Raw genomic sequence first — 26,529 nt, 5'->3', positions numbered from 1 at the left:
GCCGGGTGCGGTGGCTCATGCCTGTAATCCCAGCACTTTGGGAGGCCAAGGTGGGTGGATCACCTGAGGTCAGGAGGTCGAGACCAGCCTGGCCAACACAGGGAAAAACCGTCTCTACTAAAAATACAAAAAAATTAGCTGGGTGTGGTGGTGGGCGCCTGTAATCCCAGCTACTTGGGAGGCTGAGGCAGGAGAATCGCTTGAACCCGGGAGGTGGAGACTACAATGAGCCAAGATTGCGCCATTGCACTCCAGCCTGGGCAACAGGAGGGAAACTGTCTTAAATAAAAAAAGAGAGAGCACACACACACACACACACACACACACACACACACACAAGCAGGAAGAGAGGCTGAGAGTTGGGATGATGGGGAAGAACGCAAGATGAGGGTGAGGGAGCGAGAGGCAAAGGCAGGGACAGGGATAGCAGGTGAGGCTGTTGCTAAACAGCAGCCAGCTATGCAGTGCTTCCCAGTCATCCTGTCTGTCAACGAACGTGTGCGGAAAGGTGGCTGCCTGTGCCTCCCAGGATACTCTAGACTGGGGGCAGAGTAGTCCTGCTGGGCAGCTTCTGGCCAGTCGGCATAGGGTTGCTGTCCTCCGGCACATCCAAGCTGCCCTCCCCAGGCCTCCCTCCATCGTCTGCCTGCAGGCTCACTAAGACAGTGTAAATGGAGAGACCTGGGATCCTTAATTCCAGAGAGGCTGCTTTAGAGGGGATGGTGGTGGGCTTATTTTGTGGTTGAGGCTCTTAAGGGAGGAGAGAGAGGACAGGAGGGGAAGGGAGGGTTCAGCCACAGAGCTGGCAGCCAGGCCAAGAGGATCAGCCAGGAGCAATAAGTGGCTTGAGAATGCTGGTAATAAATAAAGACGTCTTTATTGTCTCTTCCCAAAGCACACGATGTTTCTAACAGAGCTTCATTCACTCCCAGGCAGGCTGGAGAGAGGACAGAGGTGGAGCCAAGATGACATAGTCAGGAGTAGAAAGGAGTCAGGTGGAGCAGGGGTGCCAGAGAGGGCAGCCGGAGGGCGGGGCTTAGGGAGCTCCAGCCGCAGTGACAAAGATGTCCTTGTAGCCTTTGATCTCCTTGACCTCGTTGCTGCTGATGAGAACCTGGAGCTGGCGGGGTCCAGCTTTGGTCGGGTAGAGGTCCAGTTGAATTTGGAGGGTGTGTCCGGCCACCAGAGTCCCAAGGCTGAAAGTCAGAAAGGGCCTGTGAGAGCCTCAAGGAGTCCCTGCTGGCAGGAGGGGTGATCTGGTTCTCCTCTGGGTGGGTGAGAAGCTCCCACTCGCCACCACCACTGAGCTCAGCCTTTCCTGAGGAGGGTGAGAAAGTGGGGGCAGAGAGGCACCGCACAGGGGATTGAGGAGGGTCCTGTGATGCCATGGGGCACCCCTTTTCTGAGACCAGCAAGGGGGAGGTAGGCAGAAGCATCACTTACTCCTTTGTTATCTGCCCACTGACGAGACCGCTTCCCTCCAGCACCATCGTGCAGCTGCTCAGAGCCACCATCAAGGTGTTGGTGAGGGTGACGTGGACTCTCAGTACCTTGCCCACCTCAGCCCTCTCAGACACCTGTGTGGAGAGAGGTCAGTGATTCCACCGGCAACTGGCCTCGTTTCTGCGCTCTGGTTCAGTTATCCCCACCCCCAGGTCCCTGGCGACCACCACGAACTGCGGCTTAGAGCTAATGTGCTACAGTGGGGAGGGAGGAATGTGAGCTGAGAGTACTTGAGATTAACACATATACAGGCCTGTCTTAGGTCGCAATACTCCAAGGAGCCACCACCAATCAGCAATTGCCACCAAGCTGAAACCCGTTTCCCTCCCCACCATCTAGTTCAAGATGTCCACAAGATTTCAATGGGAGTGCCAGCTCCAGTGGGTGGCTACTAGGAAGGCTGTGTTAAAAAGGATCCTGAGGACAAAGGATCCCAATTGATTCCTATCTAACACAGGTGGGGGATAAGGAAGTGGTGTCATGTGTGCCACCCAAGTGCCATCAGTGATGTCATCCTGCCCTTACACTCATCACTGAGGAAACAATGAGGCCAAGGCCCCTTGATGTGTTAGTGGCAGAGCCAGGACCTGAGATGGGTGTCCCAGACCCCAGCCCAGGATCTTTCCCCATACTGCTGTGTCTTCATAAACATCAGCAGGGCATGCACTCGAGTTCTTCCAGGTATGCTCAGTGCTGTGTCATGGGGCAGCACAGCCGTGGCCTATGAGTGGGAGGCAGGCATCCTTCCTACTCATTTCTGGAGCCCCTGTTCCTAGAACAGTGCCGGCCAGATGATGGACACCAGTAAGCACGTGTTGAACTGAAATGAGCTCTGACCACCCAGATCATACTAGGGGCTTGTTCTGGCTGGGCCAGAGACTCAGGGAAAAGGAAGAACACACCTGACTTACCTGGGATCCAAACAAAAATACCAAGTCCCTTGTACCCTCATTAGGGTGTCAAAGTAGAACAGGTTAAAATAACTGTGGAATCATCTATGGGTCCCTTACTGATGGGGACCAATTAGCAACCTACCTGGCATTTGCCATGTTTGCTTCAGGTACACGGCAGGGCCCTGGCCGCAGCCCCAGGCTTATGTCTGCACTTGCAATTCTGCCCGCTGTTTGCCCCAGCACAGAGGCTGCCAGGCGTCAGCTGGCCTGACAGCCTGACAGTGTGCCTAGATGAAAACCCTGGGGTAGGCCAGCTGATACATGGTCTGCAGCTGCCCAGTTCTCATTTGGGCTGGGGAGGGGCGTGCTGTTGAAGAAGCCTCCAGGTACAGAGCCAGGTTTAGACTAGGCAGTGGGCAAGTCTTTTCGAGTGGGAGGGGCAGGTGGGGAAACGAGGCTTCAGGGAAGGAAAACCCTGGTAGCAGGAGATGGGGAACGCACCCGCTTCTTCCATTCACCCTTCCTTCGCCTGAAACTCCTTCTTTGTGCAGTGGCCTCACTGGCCCCTCAGGCATCTGAAGTTCACTTTTCATTTGTTTCCCTCTTTGCCACCTCAATCTTGTCAATACTCACCTTTTGTTTTTTGTTTTGTTTTGTTTTGTTTTGTTTGAGACAAGGTCTAACTCTGCTGTCCAGGCTGGAGTGCAGTGGCATGATCTCAGCTCACTGCAGGCTTGATTTCCCCAGACTCTTACCTCAGCCTCCCGAGTATCTGGGACTAGAGGCATGCACCACCACACCAGCTGAGTTTTGAAAAACTTTTAAGTAGCGACAAGGTCTGGCTATGTTTCCCAGATTGGTCTTGAACTCCTGGGCTCAAGCGATCCTCCCGCCTTGGCCTCCCAAAGCACTGGGATTACAGGCATGAGCCACCGTGCTTAGCTGGTGGTCATCATTTGAATTTGACTTTGTGGAGTCTCTAAATCTGTCTTCTCTACTTCATCTCCTAGTCACTGCCTTTCCTGTCTGTTTGCCTTTGCAAAATGATTTCCTTACTTAAAATGCCTTCATAGCCATCTCATTTCTCTATACAGTTTCCTATGCATCCTCTGAAAAATAGTACCTCCTTTGAGAAGCCTTCACACCCTTCACCCCAACTCACTGGTACAGAGCACAAGACCACACCATACTGTGCTGGAGCCATCGGTGTGCTATGAGGTGGGAACAGTGTCTTGTTGGCTGCTGTACCCCAGCCCCTGGATTGGGTGAGTCAGAGAGCCTCAGAGCCCCCACCTGTGTCCAGATGCCTACCTCAATAGACACGTGGGGAGGCTCCAGAGAGATATCTTTTAGGACCAGCATGGACCTCCCTGTCTCTTCAGCCTCAGCGATGCCAGACACACGGATGAGCTTTTCGTCCGTTAGCTTGCTTCTGTAATTGCTGTAGGGCAGGAGGAGTGGCCACTGTGTCTCTAAGGACATACAAAAGACACCTTGAGTCCAGGACATGGACCACAGAGAGGGGGGACATGTAGATGTGAGACAGGAAAAATTAGAATTTTTCATGTGAGAGGTAAAATTGTGTGTGTGAGAGACAGACAGTGTCCCACCACGCACACACTGCCCCCAGGGCTCACTGCCGCGTCTTGCCTGGTAGGGTGGCATCAGAGGTACAGTAGCTGGCAGCTTCACTGCCGGGAAGGTGTGTGTGTCAGAGGAAGGGGTCTCTGTGTGATCTGGCTGGGCCCGCCCCACTGTGTTCATGGCCCCACAGCTCCCCTCCCCGTAGGTGCCTTCTCACACCTGCCTCACACTCACCCTCCCCAAAGTCCAGGTTCAACCGCACTGTGTGCCTCCAGAGGGGCTTCCGGGTGCCACCCCCATGCAGCAGGGCCTGTGCACAGAAGCGCACCACCAGTCCGATGGGCCCCTGAGGGTGGGTGCTGTCTGGCACCCTCCGGATACGCAGCAGCAGCTGCAGATCCTGGCCCCACTCGGGTATCCTGGCCAGGTGAAGCTGCAGCTGCACTGGCTCATCCCTAAGACCCCCCGACTCCAGGAGATCCAGGAAGGGCGAAGAAGCTCTTTGGGGGCCCAGCATTTTCCGAGAAGCCTTCATGAAGACAGCTCTCTCCTCGGGGGATCCTGCAGAAGGGAGACGGGAGAGACACGCATGGGGAGGGGTGGAGAGGACCGGAGACTTTCCCGGGGCACCAAGGCACAGGAATAGCAGCACAGGGAGGCCGTGCGGCTCAGGTGCCACTTGCTGGGTTCAAATCCTTGCTCTGTCACAGTACTTTAATCTCTGTGTTCTGTTCTGTCATCTGTAACCTGGGGATGATATCTGCTTTCCTTATAAGGGATCCCAAAAACGTCAGGCTAAATGAGTTGCTGGCTGCAAGCACTCAGCACTGTTCTCTGCCATCACTATGACCAAGCATCACTATCATCATCGTCATGAAGCCAGAGGCTTCTCTCCCCAACCAGCATCCCTCCAGCTAAAATATATGCTCAAAACTTATAAAAAAGAGGTTCGGTCAGGCACAGTGGCTCATGCCTGTAATCCCAGCAATTTGGGATGCTGAGGTGGGTGGATCGCCTGAGGTCAGGAGTTTGAGACCAGCCTGACCAACATGGTGAAACTCGTCTCTACTAAAAATACAAAAATTAGCTGGGCATGGTGATGGATGCCTGTAATCCCAGCTATTCAGGAGGGTGAGGCAGAAGAATCACTTGAACCCAGTAGGTAGAAGTTGTGGTGAGCCGAGATTTCGCCGTTGCACTCCAGCCTGGGTAACAAAAGTGAAACTCCATCTTAAAAAAAAAAAAAAGAGCTAAAGAGCTTCATCTCTTGCCCATGGGGGCTACTCAACATGGAGGCTTAATGTGGCTGACTGCCACTGCTACCGCTTGAGACCATCATTACCACAGTTACAATTGTTACTACTTGAGACCATCATTACAAGACTGAAGGAAGGGATGAATGTAGAAATTGTAAAAAAAACGAAAGAAACTGTTTTAAAGAAAGGCTAGCATGGAGAAGAAGAAAAGAGAAGAAGAGAAGGAGAGAAGGAGAAAAGAAGAGAAGAAGAGAAGAAGAAAAGAAGAAAAAAGAAGAAAAGAAGAAAAGGGCTCTCTGCTTCTAGTGAGCAAAGGCAGCCGCTGAGCGTCTACCGCCCTTCATATTTATTTGGGTAGCAAGAGCAAGGAGGAGCAGGTAACGATTGGTCAGCTGCTTAATTGATCACAGGTTCAGATTGTTACTAACAGGCTTCAATTATGCCTAATCATAAGAAACATTTGTGTGGCCTTCAACAGCTTAACCCACACTTACCCCCACCTGTGGACTTCTCTGGCGCAGTTGCTACGTCCCAGAGGCACGATTACCAGTGCTTTCTGTGGACACTCATTTAACCCTCTCAACAGCCGTCCAGGGGACTGTTACCCCGTTTTACAGATGAGGAAATGGAGGCACAGGGGTGGTAAACTGTGTCCAGTCTTACACAGGGCACAGCAGAGCCCTGTTCAGTACTCAGGCAGCCTGACTCCACACACGCGCCCTCCGTGGGGGTGTCCACCCCGTCCATAGGCCCAGGGGCCCATCCCCCCAACTCCACCAATCTCCTTGCTACAACCCCTCCTGCCATGGACGTAGGGAGACAGTGGTACCACTCTGGGTGGAGTTAAAATACGGGACATCCAACTACATTTGCATTCCAGATAAACAACAAATGATTTTTAGTACAGTACGTTCCATGCACTATTTGGAACATGCTTATACATTAAAAATCATACCCAGTTTGAATTTCAGATAAACAGTGAATACTTTTTAGAATAAGTATGTGCCAAATGCTGTATGTCCCATACTTACACAAATAAAATATTTGTTTACTTGGATCTATCTGGAATTCATATTTAACTGGGCATCCTATATTTTTATTTGCTGGTAACCCTACTTAGGGTCACATGCCTGGGATCCAGGAAGGACCCCTAGGAGTTTGCCATGAGGATAAAGGTGATTAGATGGTGACGGTTTCAACTTGGAGGCATCCCCCTTAGGGAGCATCACAAAGAAGTTTAAACCAGCCCTCTCCCCAAATACCCAGCCCGGCACCTTCTGGGTACTTGTAGGAGCTGGTGATGCTCTGGTGCTGGTCTGACCCCACCATCTTGGTGCTGATCTCCTTCCCGATGGAACTGGTGTTGTGGGCCAGGATTTCCTGGGCCTGGCCATCCCTGAGGAGCCAAATGACTTCATCGGCGTTCACCTCGGCATACACAAAAGGGGTGTCATAGGCCAGGTGGACATCCCCTTCCCTGATGGCCTTCACAGAGGCAGGGCCACAGCAGAACAGCCCTGTGGAGGCAACAGGCTACTGACATTGGGGCCAGGGGCAGCTGGCTGTGGCTGTGGGAGGTGGAGATGGGACAGGCAGTGGCACCGCTGACTCTCACCCATGGGATATCTTCCAGTTTACCAAGCACTTTTGTTCCTATTAATTCATCTGACCCTCACAGCCACCCTGTGAAGTGGCAGTGCTGATCATCAGCTTTTCCACTTTACAGGTAAGGACACAGCTGAGGCCCAGTGACCCATCCAGGTGAACCCGCTGCCAACGGTAGAGTTAGATTCCTGATCTGAAGCTGTGTCAGCTGGGACCTCGGGAAGAGGGTGCCGTGGAAAACGCTGCTCTTCCCTGGTCTCCTGCTCCCACAGCCAGTCACCCTAATCTGCCTCCCCACAGAGCCAGAGCCTGTTGCAGTGGTCCTCACTCACCACTGCTGGTCTGCTGGGGAGTGGGGTCCAGAACCTGCCACCCGTTGTATCCTGGTGGGAGATCTTTCCGGATCATCCAGCACTCATTCCAGACATGGAAGTTCCTGCAGGAGGGAGTAAGCAGACAAGGACTCACGTTAGCTGAGGTTTTGCCAGGTACCAGGCACTATGCGGAGTGATTTATATCATTGTTTCTTTTTCTTACTTTTTGTTAGGAAGTAATTTCATACTAAAAGTCACAAGAATAGTACAGGCCGGGCGCGGTGGCTTACACCTGTAATCCCAGCACTTTGGGAGGCCAAGGAGGGTGGATCACGAGGTCAGGAGATCGAGACCATCCTGGCTAACATGGTGAAACCCCGTCTCTACTAAAAATACAAAACATTAGCCGGGCATGGTGGTGGGCACCTGTAGTACCAGCTACTCAGGAGGCTAAGACAGGAGAATGGCGTGAACCCGGGAGGCAGAGCTTGCAGTGAGCTGAGATCGCGCCACTGCACTCCAGCCTGGGTGACAGAGCGAGACTCTGTCTCAAAAAAACAAAAACAAAAAAGAATGGTACAAAGAACACCCATCTACCCAAGTCATCTGTTCTTAACATTTTGCCCCATTTGCTTTCTTTCAGTGTGGACATGAATAGATATCTACACATACACACTTCAGTGTGTATTTCCTAAGAATAGGGATTGTATAGTTTATCCACCCTAGCACATTGGGTATTGATATGATGCCTTTATCTAATTTACTGTCTATATTTTAATGTTGTCAGTTGATCTAAGGACGTTGTTTAGAGCCTTCTTTTCCCATGCGGTACGCAGTGCCATCTGTGGTCACACACTGCATTCAGCTATGCAGTGTGTTGTCTGCTTTGACCTTGGAACAGTTCCTCCACCTTTCTTTCTTTTGTTACACTGGGATTTGAAAAGAGTCTCTCTCTCTCTCTCTCTCTCTCTCTCTCTCGTAAATTTAAGGTGTACAAATGTAGTTTTGTTTCATGGAGATATTGCCTAGTGGTGAAGTCTGGGCTTTTAATGAAAACAGTCTTTATGTTATTTATCTATTTTTTAAAACCAGAGTAGTGCCCATTTTGGGCTTGTCTGATGTTTTCTCATTATTAGACTCAAGATACGCATTCAAAGACAGAACTGTACCTAAGTTACACATCCTCAGATACAGCACTGCTTCCTGAATCAGAGACGATTCAGACCTCTAGGAGTCTATCTGTGGATCCCAGGCTGAAAAGCCCTCCTTAACAGCATTGATCTCATCTCACCCTAGCAACCCTGTGAAGTAGACATTATCTTCATTTTACAGACAAGAAAATCGAAACTCAGAGAGGGAGGGGGCTCCTAGGACAGCAGGTAGTTCTCACATAACTCAGAGTCTTACCTGGAGGCCGGCTGCAGTGGCTCAGGCCTGTAACCCCCCACTTTGGGAGGCCGAGGCGAGTGGATCACCTGAGGTCAAGAGTTCAAGGCCAACATGGCGAAACCCCGTCTCTACTAAAAATACAAAAATTAGCCGGGCATCGTGGTACATGTCTGTAGTCCCATCTACTCCTGCCTCCTGAGGCAGGAGAATCGCTTGAACTCAGGAGGTGGAGGTTACAGTGAGCTGAGGTCGCACCATTGCACTCCAGCCTGGGCAACAGAGTGAGACTCCGCCCCCCCCCAAAAAAAAAAAAAAGTCTTATCTGGAAACTGGCTAGAAAAGGAAAAACAGGAAACCAGTTTTGAGAGTAGAGCTGAGAAGAACAAAGGAACCAGGAAAAGAAACCAGAGATACACAAGTAAAGGGATGCACAGAGATACACACACACACACACGCACACATGTATGCAGACAGGGAGTGGGGCGGGGAGAGGAAGAAGTCAAGAGAGACAAGAAGAGGTCTACAGAGGCAGTCAGTCCAGGTTCTCCCTGACTTCTGGGAAAACAGAGTGGTACAAACAGAGACTCAGAGAAGGAAGAAGAAGATGAATAAAGACTTTTGAGGTCAGTGTTCAGAAGATGCCCAGCTAGTCATGTGGTTGAGGCCTCAGAATGTTATCCCATTGTTTTCTATCTCTGAAATGAGTTAAATGTGATGACCTAATTAGCCAGAACAGCCTCCTGGGTTGGGGAATTCTTCTCTTCTTCTCTGAGCATTAGCAGCAATGTTCAGGGCAATCTTGCAATATTGCCTCAAGAGTCAGGGAGAACCAGGTCAAAGTTTTCCTGCCCTCCCTGGGACAGAGCAGAGAGCAGTTCAAGATAGTGCCTCTCACCATATTTTGTCTCGTTTCTGAGTTGACAGCATCTCTGCATTTCGGTCATAGTACGTATCGATGGTCAAGTTCCTATCCACGTTGTGCGCGGAACGGAAATTGGAAACAACACGGGTTGGAACACCTAAGCATCTCATTACTAAAGAGAAGAATAAAGTATAGAGAATCGCTTAGTTCGTTTCAGGCAAAATTATTGGTTTTCCATGCATAATTTGTAACTTTCAAGCTGGAGGAGAGAAAGCCAAGACGCTTAGGGAACCACACCAGTAACTCCTTTATTCCCAGAGCCCCACACCCAGTCCCTGAGCCCTGCTGCCCCATCGGTGGTCAACATCCCACAAGGAGAAAGGAATCATTTGAGGATTGCTTAAAACAACAGTTAACAATAATCCAATTTATCATTCAGGAGTCTTTCCACTCAGCAACTTTCCAAGTTAAAAACAGAGGGCCGGGCGCGGTGGCTCACACCCGTAATCCCAGCACTTTGGGAGGCAGAGGCGGATCACAAGGTCAGGAGTTTGAGACCACCAGCCTGGCCAGCCTGGCCAACATGGTGAAAACCCATCGCTACTAAAAATACAAAAAAAGTTAGCGGGGTGTGGTGGCACGTGCCTGTAGTCCCAGCTACTCAGGAGGCTGAAAATTTAGTTCTGACAATGTTTTTAAACTTTTATTTTATGTTTGAGGGTACACGTGAAGGTTTGTTACGTAGGTAAACACATGTCTCAGGGGATTGTTGTACAGATTATTTTATCGCCCTCCTCCCACCCTAGTTCTGAAATTTGGGATCTGTAATTCTACTTAAAGACAAGAGGTAGGGGGAGGTATGAAAGAAATTACAGAACGGATAGAGGGACAAGATAGACTTCTAGAGACCGTGGAAACCGTCAGCAGCGACAAGGGGAAACCACAGACCCAGCAACCGTCTTTAATAAGGTAGCAGCTCCCTCTTGTGGCTTCTCGTGATACTGCTACAAAGGCTTTTAAAAGCTGAGTTAACGATTTGCAAATCTAGTCACACAGTGTAGACATTACCCCCAAAACACACACACACACACACATACACACACACACACACACACCTGCCTGCCCAGAGCCAGATGAAGTCAAGCCAAGAGCCAGCAAGAGCCAGGTGTGACCTTGAAGGGACGTGGGTCCTGATATCTGCCAACACGGCAAGGAGTTTAGAGAGGTTTATTCCACTCCTCTCCCTCCCAGGAGGGGCAGACAGTGCCTACTGAGGCTGCCAGGAGGATTACACAGCTTTGAAAAGTAAAAGGACTAATGAGAGCGACCAATCCTTTTGTTTTGGTTCACTGAAGAGCCCCCAAGAGGGCCGCCTGTCTACCGTCACCTGCCCACTCACAGCACAGCTCCTGGCTTGTCACAGATCCTTAGCAGGCATGGGAGCTACACCCGGGCTGGAAGCGGCCAGAGGAAGCTTGGCAGGGGCAGCTCCCCCAGTGTGCAGTGGCCCCATAACTCAAGGGCCTGGGAGTGGGGAGAGGCTTGGAAATGGAGCACGGTGGTGGACCTTGTCCTTCTCCTGCTCATCCCAGGCCTCCACAACACCTGCCTAGCTACAGCCTGGGGACTTCCCAGCCCACGGAACAACCGAGAAGACTGAGTGCCAGAGTAGCCCTAGCCTCATTTCACACCTGAGCACAGTGAGGTCACCGGATTTCACACCTCAGCAAAGTGAGGTCACTGGATTCAAACACTCAGATTTAAACCTCCTCTGTGTCTGCAGCACCTGTATATAACTGCCAGCCTCTGCTGCCCCTCTCCAAAAAGCCTCTGCCCTTGTCTTTGGCTCCGGTCTCTGTCCTCCCCATTCTCTGCTTCTCCTTTCTCCAACTCAGAGTCACCCTGTTAGTTCAGCAAACGTTTATCAAGCTCCATCATGTAGCAGGACAGGCCTGTGTAAGGTATTCTGGCCTTGCAAGGGTGAGACAAGTACTCTCCATCTTTCTCTCGTCTTCACAGATGATCTGCTCAACGACTTTGCACTGAATTGTAAATAATTAATACTGCATAAAACATTGATGTTCTTTAAGGGTAGTCAGCAAAGTGGCAAATCTATAACGATAACTGCTCAAGGATCTCTCAGTGAAGCGTTTGGGAGCTGCTAGCTCTGCCTACGGGTGAGGTCAGCTATCTCACACCATCTACTTCCACTTGCCCCTCCGTGCCAGGCTCATCTCGAGCTGAGATGCCTGAGCTGGTGGCAGAAAGAAGCCACTGGGTTTCTGTTTTGGGACCACAAGCTGTCTCTCCAGACGACAGTTATAACAGTCTGACTGACCCATCAAGGATACTGTGAGGTGATTGCCACAGGTCAACCCCCCCTCACATAAATGCACAGGCTCCCTCGAGACTGTATGGTGTGCTGGCTCAGGGCCTGGGTGCCCACCACCCCCAGCTGTGGGTCCATGGGCAAGCTACGGAACCTTTATGAGCCACAGTTAACTTCTCTGAAAATGAAGTTAATCACACCCCTAAGTGAGTGATCTTTCGCTCACCGGTGCACATAACAGATGCGAAGACCCAGCACTGTCCGTACTTCACAGGCTGCCCGCCCCTGTCTGACCACTGCCGTAGGATGGCCACACTGCCGTTCCACTCCAGAGGACTGACCCCTTTGGAGTAGTCCTCGCTCCAGTTCCCCTGCAGCACGCCGTTGTCATCGTTGCTGTTGATCTGCAGAGGACAGATGGGTGAATTTCCACAGCTCCCGGGGAAGCTCAGACTGTCCTCAGACGGCGGGAAACATCCATCCTTACCATGGCACTCACCACCCTGCACACGTACACCACGTCGTTCCGTTGGGAACAGTCTTTGGCCGGGTTCTTTAAGTAATGCAGGCTCTTGTTCAGGATCTCAAAGCAGATGTCTATGATGCCCTCTTCAAACTTCCCAGTGATTTTAAGGGAGGAAAAAGAGGAGCAAATGTCTAGACTTCTGAAACTTTAAGTCACTAACAGACTTTTGGGGATGGCAGGTATATGGGGATGTGGGGACGGTGGGAGGGTGCTAAATATAAGACAAGGTCCTGCCTTTGAAGAACGTATAAATCAAATTGGGAATGTATGAGGTTTGAAATTCTGAAAAACTAAACTGTGTGGCTCTGATGAAAAATGGAAGCAGAATTCAGAGAGTGAGAGGTCCCCGCTGGCTGAATAGATGAGAGAAGGCTTTGGTGCCAATGGGCGTTGACGGATTGGGTGGACAGTAAGAGGAGAGTGGGCACATTTACCTGAGGTCTTTGAGCATGGTGGGTACCAAGGATTTAGACAGACTCCTGTCTGGAGGACTTGAAGGAGCAGGGAAGGGATCAGAGCAGAAAAAGTCTAGAGATCAATGTAGGGCCAGGCATGCCAGTCTTGAAATCAGGTAAAGGAGCTCAGAGCAGACACTGCGGCCCTGGAGGAGCCAGAGTGGGCTCATGGTAGACATGCACAATGTTTGCCACAACCCTTTGGCTGCCAAATGCACAGGTATTTGTCTCAGTTTCAAAGAGGGTCACAGGTCGCCATGGTTGGAGAATGGGGAAAACGTGCTCTCCCTCAGCAAGGCTTCCCCCACCTCTTCCCTTTTAGAGTTTGTGGGCAGGACTGAGGTGGCAATGGGAGGGAGAGAGAAACCATGCCTGCAGGGGTTGAGAGTGGAGACGTTGCCCAGAGCCAAGGTCCCCCTCTGTACATTGACTGGATATTGGATGTTATTAAAGAATTACTGTTCTTTTTTTTTTTTTCAGTTACAATCATTTATTCTGATTAAGTTTTGCAGAAAGAATCATCATCTTTTACACGATTATATTCTGAAGTATTATTGGATTAAATATGCTGAAGTGTCACTGTATTAAATGATACGGTATCTGTAATTTGCTTAAAAAAAAAAATTGGTTGGGAGCTGTGGCTGTAATCCCAGTACTTCGAGAGGCTGAGGCGGGTGGATCACCCGAGGTCAGAAGGTCGAGACCAGCCTGGCCAACATGGTGAAACCCCATCTCTACTAAAAATGCAAAAATTAGCTGGGCATTATGGCTCGCACCTGTAGTCCTAGCTACTCAGGAGGCTGAGGCAGGAGAATCACTTGAACCCAGGAGATGGAGGTTGCAGTGAGCCAAGATCATGCCACTGCACTCCAGCCTGGGAAACAGAGCGAGACTCCATCTCAAAAAAAAAAAAAAAAATCTAGTGGTGGAGTGGGGAGCGAGGGTGGAGGCAGAGGAGTACAGACCAAAGAAGGACAAGCTTTTTCTGTAAACAACCAAATAGTAAATATTTTAGCCTTTGCAAGCCATAAGGTCTCTGTCTTAATAACTCAGTTCTGCCAGTGCAGCATGCAAGCAGCCACAGACAACATCTAAATGAATAAACATGGCTATGTTGCAATAAAATGCTATTTGTGAACACTGAAATTTCAACTTCATATAATGTTCACATCACAAAATATTATTCTTTTAAAATTCCTTTTCAACAATTAAAAAATGTGAAAACTATTCTCAGCTCGTGGGCTAAACAGGCAGTAGGCCACATTTGGTCTGTGGGCTGTAGTTTACAAACCCCCAGTGTTGATGAAACAGACTCATGATACATCGATCACTACTGAAGCCGAGAGGTGGGTACTGGCAGATTCACTGTAGTAGCCTGTCTACTTTGATTATGTTTTAAGGTTTTCATAATAAAATGTTAAAAGCTAAAAAGGAAAGATATCCACCCCTTCCTTGCCCCCTCACTGGATGTGAAGTTGGCCCAGCCCCTCACACCCTCACCTGTATTAGTGGCCCTCCATGAGGGTGGTGTAATGTAACAGCCTTATATAATAGGGCTGTGTAAGGACCAGCCTTAAGGAGCCCACCCCAGGCCCACATTGGGTGACAGTGTTACCTGCCCATAGTTCCAGGGCCAGGAGGTGATGAATCTTTCATGACCCTTGTAAACAAAGCCATAATCTTGCATGACATACTCCTGCAGCAGTATTTCACTTGGCAGGTAGACGTCGTCCTCTGGGCAGTTAAGAGTAGTGGAGGGGGCAAAACCCCAAACCGAAAAACAGAATAATAAAATTAAAAAACAGTAATGACAATGTGTTTCTGGAAAACAGGAGGAGCAGTTGATGGGTTGATAGCAACAGAAATTAAGACTGGACCCCCTTAAAGGTCTACTATATGCTTTTCTAGAAGCCAGAAATATAATGTGTACTTTAAAAAACAACGATCTTTTCGTGATTGTAAAAGTGACTGATTATAGGGTTGGTTTCTTGTAGAGATTCATAAAATACAGATGGATGGAAAGAAGACAATGGAAACTGCTCATTCCCACTACTCAGAGACACCCACCATTATGTTTTGGTGTGTTCTAGCCACTCTCTCTCTCTGTGCATGCATATTTAATACAATTAGGATCATATTAGGAAATGTTCCAGTGTTTTCACTTAACATCACACCATGAATACTTTCCTCATGCCATTAGAAATTCTTTGTAAGGATGATTTTTGTGAGAGCATACATTGCATAGCTATGTGGCGATTTATTTTCTGGGCTTTTTCCAAAGAACCTCACAGGGCCTTCCCAATGGATCAGGTTAGCATTACAAGCTGTGAGCACATCCTACCTGGACTCCAAGGGTTAAAAAGTAGGATGAAAGTTCCCAGCGGGTAAGTCACACTGTGACTTTGGCCCTGAGAGAGCTCTATCTTCAGAATGTAATGGCCAATAACTGCATTGGCTGGTGTGAAAAGGGAAACGTGGAGAGAGTTGGAGTCAATGGTGAAATCAGAAGCACTCCAGACATTCCCGGGCCGGACCCGGGTGAGGAAGAATGTGGCTCGGGTCCCCAGTAGCTCTGAGGGCTTGGGTCCTGTGTGGGAGAGAATGACCCCAAAGTGAGGCTCCAAAAACCTGTGTGATATGTGATTCCAGGGGGGTTGCAAGGACCCTCACCTTCTCCAACCACTTGCTAATGCTTTTGGCTTTTACTGCCCCTGAGTGTCCTCAGGCAAACCATTTAAGATCCCCAGCCCTCCGTGTTTTTTTTCTTTTTTGTTTGTTTGTTTGTTTGGAGACGGAGTCTCACTCTGTAGCCCAGGCTGGAGTGCAGTGGCCAGATCCCAGCTCACTGCAAGCTCCGCCTCCCGGGTTTACACCATTCTCCTGCCTCAGCCTCCCAAGTAGCTGGGACTACAGGCGCTGCCACCTCGCCCGGCTAGTTTTTTGTATTTTTAGTAGAGACGGGGTTTCACGGTGTTAGCCAGGATGGTCTCGACCTCCTGACCTCGTGATCCGCCCGTCTCGGCCTCCCAAAGTGCTCGGATTACAGGCTTGAGCCACCGCGCCCGGCCAGGCCTCCGTTTTTAAAATAATAGTACCACCTGAAAGTCTTGTCCTGGGGATTACATGAGCTAATGTGTGTAAAGTTTTAGCACAGTGCTTGCTGTGTATCTACAGGTTGGTTGTGAACTGGCACAAGCTCAGTTTGAGGAGTTGACCAAATCTCTCCTCAACGGCACTAACAGGATCCTGAGCGTGAGGGGGCCTGGGGCTCCCAGGACAAGAGAGTGGCCGGCGGCTCAGGTGGGAAAGGCAGGGGCCCTGCAGGCAGACTCTGTTAATGCCCTCATTTAGAGGGAACCTGCGGGGCCCTGGGGCAGGGCAAACTCACCGGTCTCAGCCACAAAGGTGATATGGTCGCTCTGGGACTGGAAGGGTCGGCTGAAGCTCAGCCGGAGGTAGAAGAGCTGGCCCCGGCGCACAGTGAGCCGCTTGACGCCCATCTCCTGCGTGTGGTGCTCCAGGTTGTTCCTGGAGCTCTGCAGGTCGGCAGACTCAAGCTGCAAGGTTGCCACTAGGGGAGAGGAGGGGACAGGTCACGCCCACCTGCAACCCCCTGGGCTCAGGCATCCCTTGTAGCTTCTCAGTCATTTGTGGGAGGTGCGGGGGTGCGGGGGTGGGGGGTTGGGTGGGGCGGGGCGGGGGGAAGTGTTGATCCTGGTGAGTTCCACGTCTGGACCTGGAGCCACAATGATCAAGGATTGGGGTCCCCAAACGGAAACCATTCCAGATAACCGAAACTTAACCCTTGAAGTGCCGCTGCATGCTCTTAACTATTTGTTGACAATCTTTCTAAAAGTCACTCTATTATCCTATTAAGAATAAACATACTAGGATTTTGTATGAATTAAGTCAGTGAGTTGACTGGAGGCTGGGACTTCAGTTGTAGGGCAAGTCTTTGGGATTCTGGAGACTCTCTGGGTCATTTGCAACTTACGTCTGACTTCTTAGTCATTTCTAGGTCTACGAGGAGGGCACTGGCTGCTTCCTGTGTGTGTGCACCTGGTATATGGTTGTGAAACTCTCATTGCATAGTGGGCAGTGGGCAGGCTCTGGACTGACACAGCTTCAGGTCTATCACCTGGGCTGTGAGACCTCGAGCAAGTCACTTAATGTCCCTAGACATCCGTGTCCTCATCTGAAAAATGGAGACAATTATATTCCTACCTTATAGGTCATGTGGGCGTTAAGTGAGGATGCCCATGGAAGGGCCTTGGCATTGTGCCAGGTACAGAGTGAGCAGTCGTTATTAGTTACTCTTACTGGTAGGAATCATGCGTTCTTGGATTGCATTTCTTTTTTTTTTTTTTTTTTTTTTTTAAGGCGGAGTCTCGCTCTGTCACCCAGACTGGAGTGCAGTGGCCGGATCTCAGCTCACTGCAAGCTCCGCCTCCTGGGTTTACGCCATTCTCCTGCCTCAGCCTCCCGAGGAGCTGGGACTACAGGTGCCGGCCACCTCGCCCGGCTAGTTTTTGTATTTTTTTTTTAGTAGAGACGGGGTTTCACCGTATTAGCCAGGATGGTCTCGATCTCTTGACCTCGTGATCCGCCCGTCTCGGCCTCCCAAAGTGCTGGGATTACAGGCTTGAGCCACCGCGCCTGGCCTTGGCAATGTTTAGATTGCATTTACTGTCGACAAAAGTTCATTAGGTCTTTCCTCTAGTAGTACATCAATTTACCTCAGTGGTTCTCAACAGGGGAAATCCAGTGCCCTGGAGGACATTTGGCAATGTCTGAAGACATTTTTTACTGGGAAGAGAGGCTGCTAAGCAGCATCCTAAAGGAAAACTTCATGTTTGCTCCCAGCCAGTTTTCGTGCATTTTGAACTTCCACAGAGGTTCTTAATGTTTTTGCATCTTTCCTATCCATCTTGATCCCCTTTTTTTTTGAGACAGGGTCTCATTCTGCATCCCAGGCTGGAGTGCAATGGCATGCTCTTGGCTAACTGCAGCCTCAGCCTTCATTCTGGGCTCAAGTGATCCTCCCATCTCAGCTTCCCAAGTAGGTTGGACCACAATTGTGCACTACCATGCGTCACAATATTTTTTTTTTTATATTTTGTAGAGACAGCATCTCCCTATGTTGCCCAGGTTGATAGATTCTGATTTTTTGACCCAAATATTTCACTTTTCCATCTCTAGACTGGCTAAACTATCTTCCAGTCTTCATCTAAGTAATCAGTAATAAGATGTTTCTAAGTATTAGAGCTTAAGTTTGAGGCCAGTGGTGTATCATCAGCTCTTTCCTCCATGTTAACACTGAGCCATTAAGAAATACTCTTTGGGGCCGGGCACTGTGGCTCACTGTAATCCCAGCACTTTGGGAGGCCGAGGTGGGTGAATCACTTGAGGTCAGGAGTTCGAGACCAGCCTGGCCAACATGGTGAAACCCTGCGTCTACTAAAATACAAAAATTAGCCAGGCCTGGTGGCGAGCGCCTATAATCCCAGCTACTTGGGAGGCTGAGGCGGGAGAATTGCTTGAGCCCAGGAGGTAGAGGTTGCAGTGAGCCAAGATCACGCCATTGCACTCCAGCCTGGGTGACAGAGCGAGACTCTGTCTCAAAAAAAAATAATAATAATTTTTGGGCATAGTTGTTCAACTGCTTTAACCAAATCTAATCTTTGAATAAAGCTGAAGTCAATGTTTTTAAATTTCCTTCACAATCTAAAATCAAATCCAGCTTTTATCTTTTCCATAAATGTGTCAAATGTCTGGCTAAAAACAGAATATGCACAATGATCCCTTGATCTGTCTCTTAACAACAATCTTTTGTAAGGTAGATTCAACAAAGGTGAATTACTGGATGAATTGGTACAAAGTTGTTAAGCCTCTTGATGTTTTAGGGCACTTAAATAGATATGTTATTGGAACCAGAAAATTCAGAGAAAGATCTAAGACAGATCCCTTTTGATCATTCAACAGCAGTTTTTAAACTTCAGGTCCAATTCATTTAGCAGTTTGTGAAATCAATTTAGAGAGAGGAGCCAGTAATAAGAAAAATGGAATGTGTCACACATAGGAAGAACAAGGACAATTTTATGTGTAGCTGGGTCATGATATAAATTGTGGATCATAGTTAAAAGTCAGAAAGCAGCCGAGCGCGGTGGCTCACGCCTGTAATCCCAGCACTTTGGGAGGCAGAGGCAGGCGGATCACGAGGTCAAGAGATTGAGACCATCCTGGCTACCCCGGTGAAACCCCGTCTCTACTAAAAATATAAAAAATTAGCCAGGCGTGGTGGCGGGCGCCTGTAATCCCAGCTACTCAGGAAGCTGAGGCAGGAGAATGGCGTGAACCTGGGAGGCAGTGGTTGCAGTGAGCCGAGATCATGCCACTGCACCCCAGCCTGGGCGACAGAGCGAGACTCTGTCACACACACACACACACACACACAGTCAGAAAGCAGCTGGCCTCAATCTGGTTGGAAACTGGTTGCCTCTCATTTGCTCCTAAGGGGCCTAAAGTTTTCATAGCAGGACCACTGAGCCTTCACAGAAAGCCTCTCTTTCCCATACACAACTCCCACCCTGAATGATCATAGATCCAAAAGAGACAGGAACACACAGGAGGAAACAGGACTCAGGGTAGCCTTTTCCTGGCTGCTGTTTGCAGCTCAAAGCATAGTTCCTAGGGACAGCCAACTCAATTTTCCCCTGAGCCAGGTTTATCTTAGTTTGGGAAAGAAAGGAAAGGAGGAGGAAGGAACATATCTTCCTCTCCAGAGGCCCAAGGTTGCAGTGGCATGGAGAAAACTCATTCTCCACTGGACACTCAGGTTTTCTTTTTTATTCCACTCCACCGAAGTGCTTCTCATGTCAAAGAGACAATGACTTAAGAAAACAAAAGGAAGGTTTTCAAAAGCAGGAAAAGAAAGCCAAGAGGATCAGGAAGCGGCTCAACAAAGCAGGAAATCAAGCAGAATCAGTTAGTCAGCACCCACAAGGCCTTCTTGACTTGGCCACAATCCCACTGGAGTTAATGACATGAGTAAGAGGAGAGTTAAGCCCCAGCCACAAGACTCCTGGTACTTATTTGACTAATACAAAGACAAGGGTATAAAAGGATCAAATTTATCCTAATGTATTATCAGCCTTTTAAGAAAAAGGAGACAGGCTGGGCGCAGTGGCTCACAGCTGTAATCCCAGCACTTTGGGGGGCTGAGGAGGGTGGATCACGAGGTCAGGAGTTCGAGGCCAGCCTGACTAACATGGTGAAACTCCGTCTCTACTAAAAATACAAAAATTAGCCAGGCGTGATGGTGCATGCCTGTAATTCCAACTACTCAGGAGGCCAAGGCAGGAGAATTGCTTGAACCTGGGAGGTGGAGGTTGCAGTGAACCGAAATCATGCCATTGCACTCCAGCCTGGGCAACAGAGCAAGACTCTGTCTCAGAAAAGAAAAGAAAAGAAAAGAAGAGAAGAGAAAAAAAGAGAGAGAGAAAGAAGAAAGAAAGAAAGAAAGAAAGAAAGAAAGAAAGACAGACATTAAAACAGCCATCTGTATGTGGTGAGCTCCATGATGCAAAGCTCCTACCTCTGACACCAAAACCCAAGATGGCCCTGCCCTCACTCATGCCTACATCTCTCCACTCGGGTCTTGGCTCAGCAGTAACCACTACACAGGGGCTTTCTTTGGCTACCAAGCACGATGCTTTACTTTCCACCATGTGATCACTTTCTATCACAACACCCTCTCTATTTTCTTCATGGCACTTAATATCTAGAATTGGTTCCACAAAAGCAAGAGACCTCAGCCATCTTCAAATGCAGATGCCCCTGCCTAGAAAGGAGCCTGGTGCCTAACTGCAGATACGCATGGCTAATGTTCATGGAATACTTACCAACACCCAGTACTGTTTAAAGCATTTTACATGTCTGAAATAATTTATGTTCTCACCACCCCCCTGGAATGGAGCTGTTAATATTGTTCCTCACATATAGGAAGGTGCTGGGTGGAGATAGGATTCAAACCCAGGGAGGCTGGCTCCAGAGGCTGCCCTCTTAACCCGCACAATCTCCTGCCATCTTGGTGGGTGCTCGGTGACATTTGCGGAATGGATAGACACATATGTGTGTGAGGTTCAAGAATAGTCGTCCTGCAGAAGAGCACTGGGGATGGAGGGGATGAGAGGGGGCAGAGCCTCTGAGGGCAGCAGGGCCAGGATGAGGAGAGGCTCGAGCCGAGCCAAGATGCTGCTGCTTGATTCAGTAGGCATGGGTAGATCTATCCCTGATGGGTAGATAAAAGGTTACACCTTTCTGAGGGCAATTCATCAATATTTTTTGCAAAATAAAAGAAAGTGGCTGGGCATGGTGGCTCGTGCCTATAATCTCAGCACTTTGGGAGGCCAAGGCAGATGGATCACAAGGTCAAGAGATCGAGACTATCCTGGCCAACATGGTGAAACCTGATCTCTACTAAAAATACAAAAATTAGTTGGGCATGGTGGCGGGTGCCTGTTGTTCCAGCTACTTGGGAGGCTGAGGCAGAAAAATTGCTTGAACCCGGTAGATGGAGGTTGCAGTGAGCCGAGATGGGGCCACTGCACTCCAGCCTGGCGACAGAGCAAGATTCCATCTTAAATAAATAAATAAATATAAAAGAAAGCCTTAAAACATAAATACCTTTGACCCATGAACTTCTTGTCTAGGATTTTTTTCTTCAAAAATAATAATTTGTGTAGAAAAATTAAGCATAAAAATGTTCAGTGCAACTCACATATCTTACAGTAGGAGTTGGCTACATACACTTGATTCCTCTCATTTGATGATTCCAACTGGATTCCAACAAACAGGGCACCAACAGCAGCCAAAAAAAGGAGCAAAGATTAGAGAGAGGTAATTCACAAGACATTAGAAAGGAAGATTTCTTTAAAAGACTAAAAATTAGTATGTACAGATTATGTTTAGTGGTGAAATTATGGAAATTTTCTTTCCTTTAGGTTTTTTGGCGTTTCCCAGGCTTTTACTTTGAACAGGCATTCCTTTTGTGTTGAGGGGAAAGTGCTACTGTGATTAAAGGCAGGCTTTCGAGCAGGAGTGGCAGGATCAAAGCTGTACTTTAGGATTAATTCAACTGTGGCATTTAGCCCAGACCAGAGGGGAAGAAGACAAGGGTGGGAAGGGCAGCGAGAGCCCTGTCACAACGATGTAAGCCAAAGGCTCATGAGGACCTAAACACAGGTGTCGGTAAGAGGAAAAGAAGGACCACCCTATGTGTGCAAAGGGCTGGCATCCTTGGGCATATGGCAGGCTAATAAATACTTAGTGAAATATTTTGAATTGCAGGGCTTCCTAAGGCCCCAGCTAGGGTGGATGAAGAATGGGGTCAGTTAAAGGAATCAACTGCCAACAAAGTCCCAGGTAGTCAGGTTAGTGGTGAGGCTGAAACGCTCTAGGTGGAGACAACAAAGGGCAAATTCTATCCTGTGCAGCTGGCACGGAGTTGGCACCTGCCACAAAGCGCCAGGTGGACTCAGCTCCTTCCATTCTTCTGTCTTTGTTTCTGCATTTATTCTAGCTTCTTTTCTCTTTTCATTTCTCATTATTATTGTCCATTTTTAGGACTTTTACATATACTTTATTCTTTTTATTTCTTCCCTTCTTACAAAATGTGAAAGAGTATAATCTGTGTGAGAGCATATGAAGAGATTCCTATAGGAGATTACTGCCGTGTTCTGTGCCTCTTTTAGTGTGCAAGAATTAAAATGTCTTACTTAAACTTCAAGTCCAAACTCCTTAGCCAAGCATTCCAAGCCCTTCACAATGTGGTCCCAACATATCTCTCCAATCTTATCTCCCACTAGCCCATAAATCAACTGCTTCACTTGTACTATGGCCTCCAAATAGATCATACTCACATCTACCTCTGACAGCCCCTGCCCCTTCCCTAATCTCTTTGTGTCTCCATTGTACCCATTTTTCAAACAAAACCCAGCAGCCACTCCTCCACAAAATTCTTCCCAAGCATCTCAGAACATATAGGATGTTTGCACTTGCAACACTAGTTGAATATCTAGTTAATACTAAGTGTTATGGAACTCCAGTCTTTATATGCGTCATCTCCTGCTATCCCTGTAACTACCCAATTTGATATTATCAGCCCCGTGTTGCAGATACGTAGGAAGATGATGGGCAAAGTTAATTAACTTGCCTAGTGTCACCTACTTAATTAAGTGGCAAAATTGGCATTTAAACCTAGACAGTTTGACTCCAGAACCTAGTTCTTAATTTCTGGCTTGTGGTACTGGTCTGAAGGTTTTCAAACTTTTTTTTTTCCAAGTAAGTGAATATTGTGCTTTCTTCAAATGAAAACATAATAAAAGACTTAAGAGGAACTTCTCTAGTGGGAGAACTGGGCAGGTGTTCTGCCCACCCCCAGGCTTCTCTGCAGAGCCCTAAGGATCCAAAGAACACAACAAAAGCACAGCTCCCTCTCAGCCTCCTCAGTCTAAGATGTCAAGGAGGGCACAAGCTCTCAGGCAGCTCAACAGGTCGGGACAGAACCAGCTCCAGCACCCACTCGATCTGTCGCCCTGTTCTGCAATTTCCCGGACTCTGAACCCCTTATTATTCAGTTAATCACTTACTACTACGGTATTTCCTTGAAACATTATTTTCATTTAATGGTGTCTACATGATTAACTATATTGTTCGATTATTTACACCCAGTACCCAGCAATTCAAATAGCTGCTGGCAGGAGAAAGTGTTCTCAAGCTGGCTGCACAAGTTAAAGTCTTAGGTCTTTTGCCTCTTAGGCAACAAAGCATTGCTATTCATAATATATTAAAATGGCCATAAATATTAAGAAGACAGTCTTGCTATAATAATAGCAAGAAATGCAAGCTAAAACAATCATGAGATTCATCTTTGATCCATTCAAAAATATTTAAACGAATAACGATAACCTACTTTGCTGAAGGTCTATGGAAACGGACTGTCTCATATACTGATGGTGGGAGTGTAAATTCATACGGGCTTTTTAAAATACTGTGTGAACTTTCAGCTTTTTATAATAAGTATATATTTTGTGTGTTAGTTGTTTAATTAAAGTATGCAGTTTTAAAAGATAATATAACTGTTTTAGACTTATTCTAGTTGAGGATAGCCAAGGAGAAAAGATATGCTAAACTCTAGCACTGAAGTACCCTGGAATCTAGCCACATGACAAGCTTCTTGAGCCTTCTCTATCAAACTCTGGCTTGCATTTAAAAACCATTTATCTCTCTATTTTTAATTTTTTGTTTGTTTGAGACAGAATCTCACTTTTTTCTCCCAGGCTGGAGTGTAGTGGTGCGATCTCAGATCACTGCAGCTTTGACCTCCCAGGCTCATGCAATCCTCCCGCCTCAGCCCTCCGAGTAGCTGGAACTACAGATGTGTGCCACCACACCCGGCTAAGTTTTGCATTTTTAGTAGAGACAGGTTCTCACCATGTTGGACAGGCTGGTCTCGAACTCCTGAGCTCAAGCGATCCACTTGCCTTGGCCTCCCAAAGTGCTGGGTAAGCCACTGTGCCCAGTGTGAGACACAGTGCCTGGCCATTAGAACATGATACACGCTTTAGAACATTATTTTAAGACATACATGGCCGGGCGCGGTGGCTCACGCCTGTAATCCCAGCACTTTGGGATGCCGAGGTGGGTGGGTCACCTGAAGTCAAGAGTTCAAGACCAGCCTGGCCAACATGGCGAAACCCTGTCTCTACTAAAAATACAAAAATTAGCCGTGTGTGGTGGCGGGCACCTATAATCCCAGCTACTCAGGAGGCTGAGGCAGGAGAATCCCTTGAACCCAGGAGGCGGAGGATGAAGTGAACTGAGATCACACCATTGCACACCAGCCTGGACAACAAAGGGAGACTTCAGCTCAAAAAAAAAAAATAAAAGAAATACATGCACCATGTTTAGTGCCCTCCCTGGCAGGCCCCGCGTGTCGGGCGGGCTGGCCCAGCCTGTGGGGGCCTGTTCTTCTCCCTCCCATCAGAGGAGTGGGCAGGGTTCTGAAGGGACCAAAAAAGGGGCCTGAGCTCAGGGGTGGGGGCAGCAGCTCTCAGTGAGGCCCTGAGAGTCAGGGAGAAGCTGGACAAGGGAGAGGTCTAGGGTCTGAGAAGGGTCCTCCCACAGCTTCAGAGTTGGCCATAGAAATAGCCTCACAAGCACCCAAGGACACCTGGTGGCAGGGGCCAAGCTCTTTTTGAGGCTCCTCAGACTTCCCAAGGCCATTTCAACCCCTAAGGTTTTAAATAAAAGGCTGTTCACAGCTTCAGAAAAGAAAATGAATGGCAGTAGGATTTGTGCCCCAAGGTCCAAATGCAGATAGAGAAGTGAGAAGGAGCCAGACTGCACAATGAGCCACCAATCATCAATTCAAGCTCTCCTGCTGCTTCCCTACATCTTCTACCCTCTCCAAACTTTTCCCCTCTCTTGGCTTAGTGCCTCCAAAAAGGTAAGTCGATTCCCAGTACTCACCCTGATCCATCTCCCTCCTTCTCCTGTCGGTCAAGGCCCTTCAACTAGTCACCAGTACAATTCGAGATCTAACTGCCTCTTGAGCATTTACAGTCACCCTACTAGAACCTTCCCTTCCATCCCTGAGTCGGGTGGGGCTGCCACTTCCTCCTCCTCCCATTCCTCTTAAATTTCCCGTTGTTCCAGGTACATCTTGGTATAAGGAAAGGAGCTTCTGACTTAAGCCCTGTAAAAATGTGCTGAGGGATTTGTTTCTGTGGTCTCCTTTTTGAGCTGAGAAGACTCCCAGGTGATGTGGATGGCAAAGCTTGGCTCGAAGCTGTTCCCTTGTGCTTCTGTCACCTGAAGTCCTGGGATCCAATTAGATCTAAGCCAGCTCGGTCTGGCTTCCCCTGACCATATGGGTGTTGGGTAAGAAAGAGCTATGAGGAAGGTCATAGAAAAAGAGTCATGAAGAAAGGTTTGCACAGCCCATCAGGACCCAGAGAGCTTTGCATCTTGAAGAAAAACAAAGCACACTGAAATGGTGAATTATTAATGCTGCTGATTAAAAATGAAGTTGACAAAGTTTCCAGTGACAAGGACAAATGCCCATAATGTGATATTAACTGAAGGGAAAAAGTAGGATAGGAAAACAGTGCAGTTGTTCTCACTCATATGTGGGACCTGAAGAAGTTGAGATCAGAGAAGCAGAGAGCAGAATTGTGGTGCTTAGAGGCTGGGAAGTGTGGGTGGGAGCAGGGATAAAGAGAGGTTGGTTAAGGGATACAAAATTACAGCTAGATAGGAAAACTAGGTTCCAGTGCTCTTTAACACTGCAGGGTGACTGTATTTAATAAGAATTTATTGCATATTTTCAAATAGCTAGAAGAGAGGTTTTTGAGTGTTCCCAACACAAAGAAATGATCAATATTTGAGATGATGGATATGCTGATTACCCTGATTTGATCATTATACATTATATACATATATCAAAATACATCAGAATGTCACTCTGTACCTCATAAATATGTACAATATTACATGTCAATTAAAAATAAAATAATTTCTTAAAAAACAGTGTAGTTTTAACAGTGTAAAAAATGTTATTTATGCAGATAGATCCATTTTTAAAAGATGGAAGAAAATGTAACAAACTGACTAAGAGCAGTGAGATTGTGAATGTGTTTTTTAAAAATATATTTTACTGAATTTTTAAAAAATTCCACAGTGGGAGTATAAGATGTTTTTAATTAGGGAGGAAAAAAAACATTTTTATTTTTAAAGAGAAAGAAAGAAAAGG

General features: G+C 48.0%; 1 protein-coding gene across 3 annotated transcripts in view; it reads right to left on the bottom strand.

The window, feature by feature from the left end:
- Positions 1 to 860: 860 nt before the first annotated feature.
- LOC117070777 (protein-glutamine gamma-glutamyltransferase Z) overlaps positions 861 to 26,529 on the bottom strand; it is a 45,884-nt gene continuing 20,215 nt past the window's right edge. For 2 of the 3 annotated variants that reach the window (XR_004432046.1, XR_004432048.1), the window contains exon 3: positions 16,161 to 16,287. Coding sequence is in view for 1 of the 3 variants with exons in the window: in XM_033190354.1 (XP_033046245.1) it covers positions 1,037 to 1,196; positions 1,444 to 1,577; positions 3,708 to 3,868; positions 4,215 to 4,541; positions 6,511 to 6,753; positions 7,174 to 7,277; positions 9,440 to 9,578; positions 11,962 to 12,139; positions 12,223 to 12,351; positions 14,332 to 14,450; positions 15,058 to 15,303; positions 16,105 to 16,287 (2,123 nt within the window). In the remaining 2 variants the exon portion in view is untranslated. Of the gene's footprint in view, positions 1,197 to 1,443; positions 1,578 to 3,707; positions 3,869 to 4,214; positions 4,542 to 6,510; positions 6,754 to 7,173; positions 7,278 to 9,439; positions 9,579 to 11,961; positions 12,140 to 12,222; positions 12,352 to 14,331; positions 14,451 to 15,057; positions 15,304 to 16,104; positions 16,288 to 26,529 lie in introns of those variants that run through there. The other variant, XM_033190354.1, reaches the window with a different exon arrangement.

This window comes from Trachypithecus francoisi, unplaced genomic scaffold (assembly GCF_009764315.1).
Source record: "Trachypithecus francoisi isolate TF-2019V2 unplaced genomic scaffold, Tfra_2.0 Lachesis_group3, whole genome shotgun sequence".
Lineage (NCBI taxonomy): Eukaryota > Metazoa > Chordata > Mammalia > Primates > Cercopithecidae > Trachypithecus > Trachypithecus francoisi.
The sequence above is the reverse complement of the archived record's forward strand: the minus strand, read 5'-3'. Positions and strand labels throughout refer to the sequence as shown.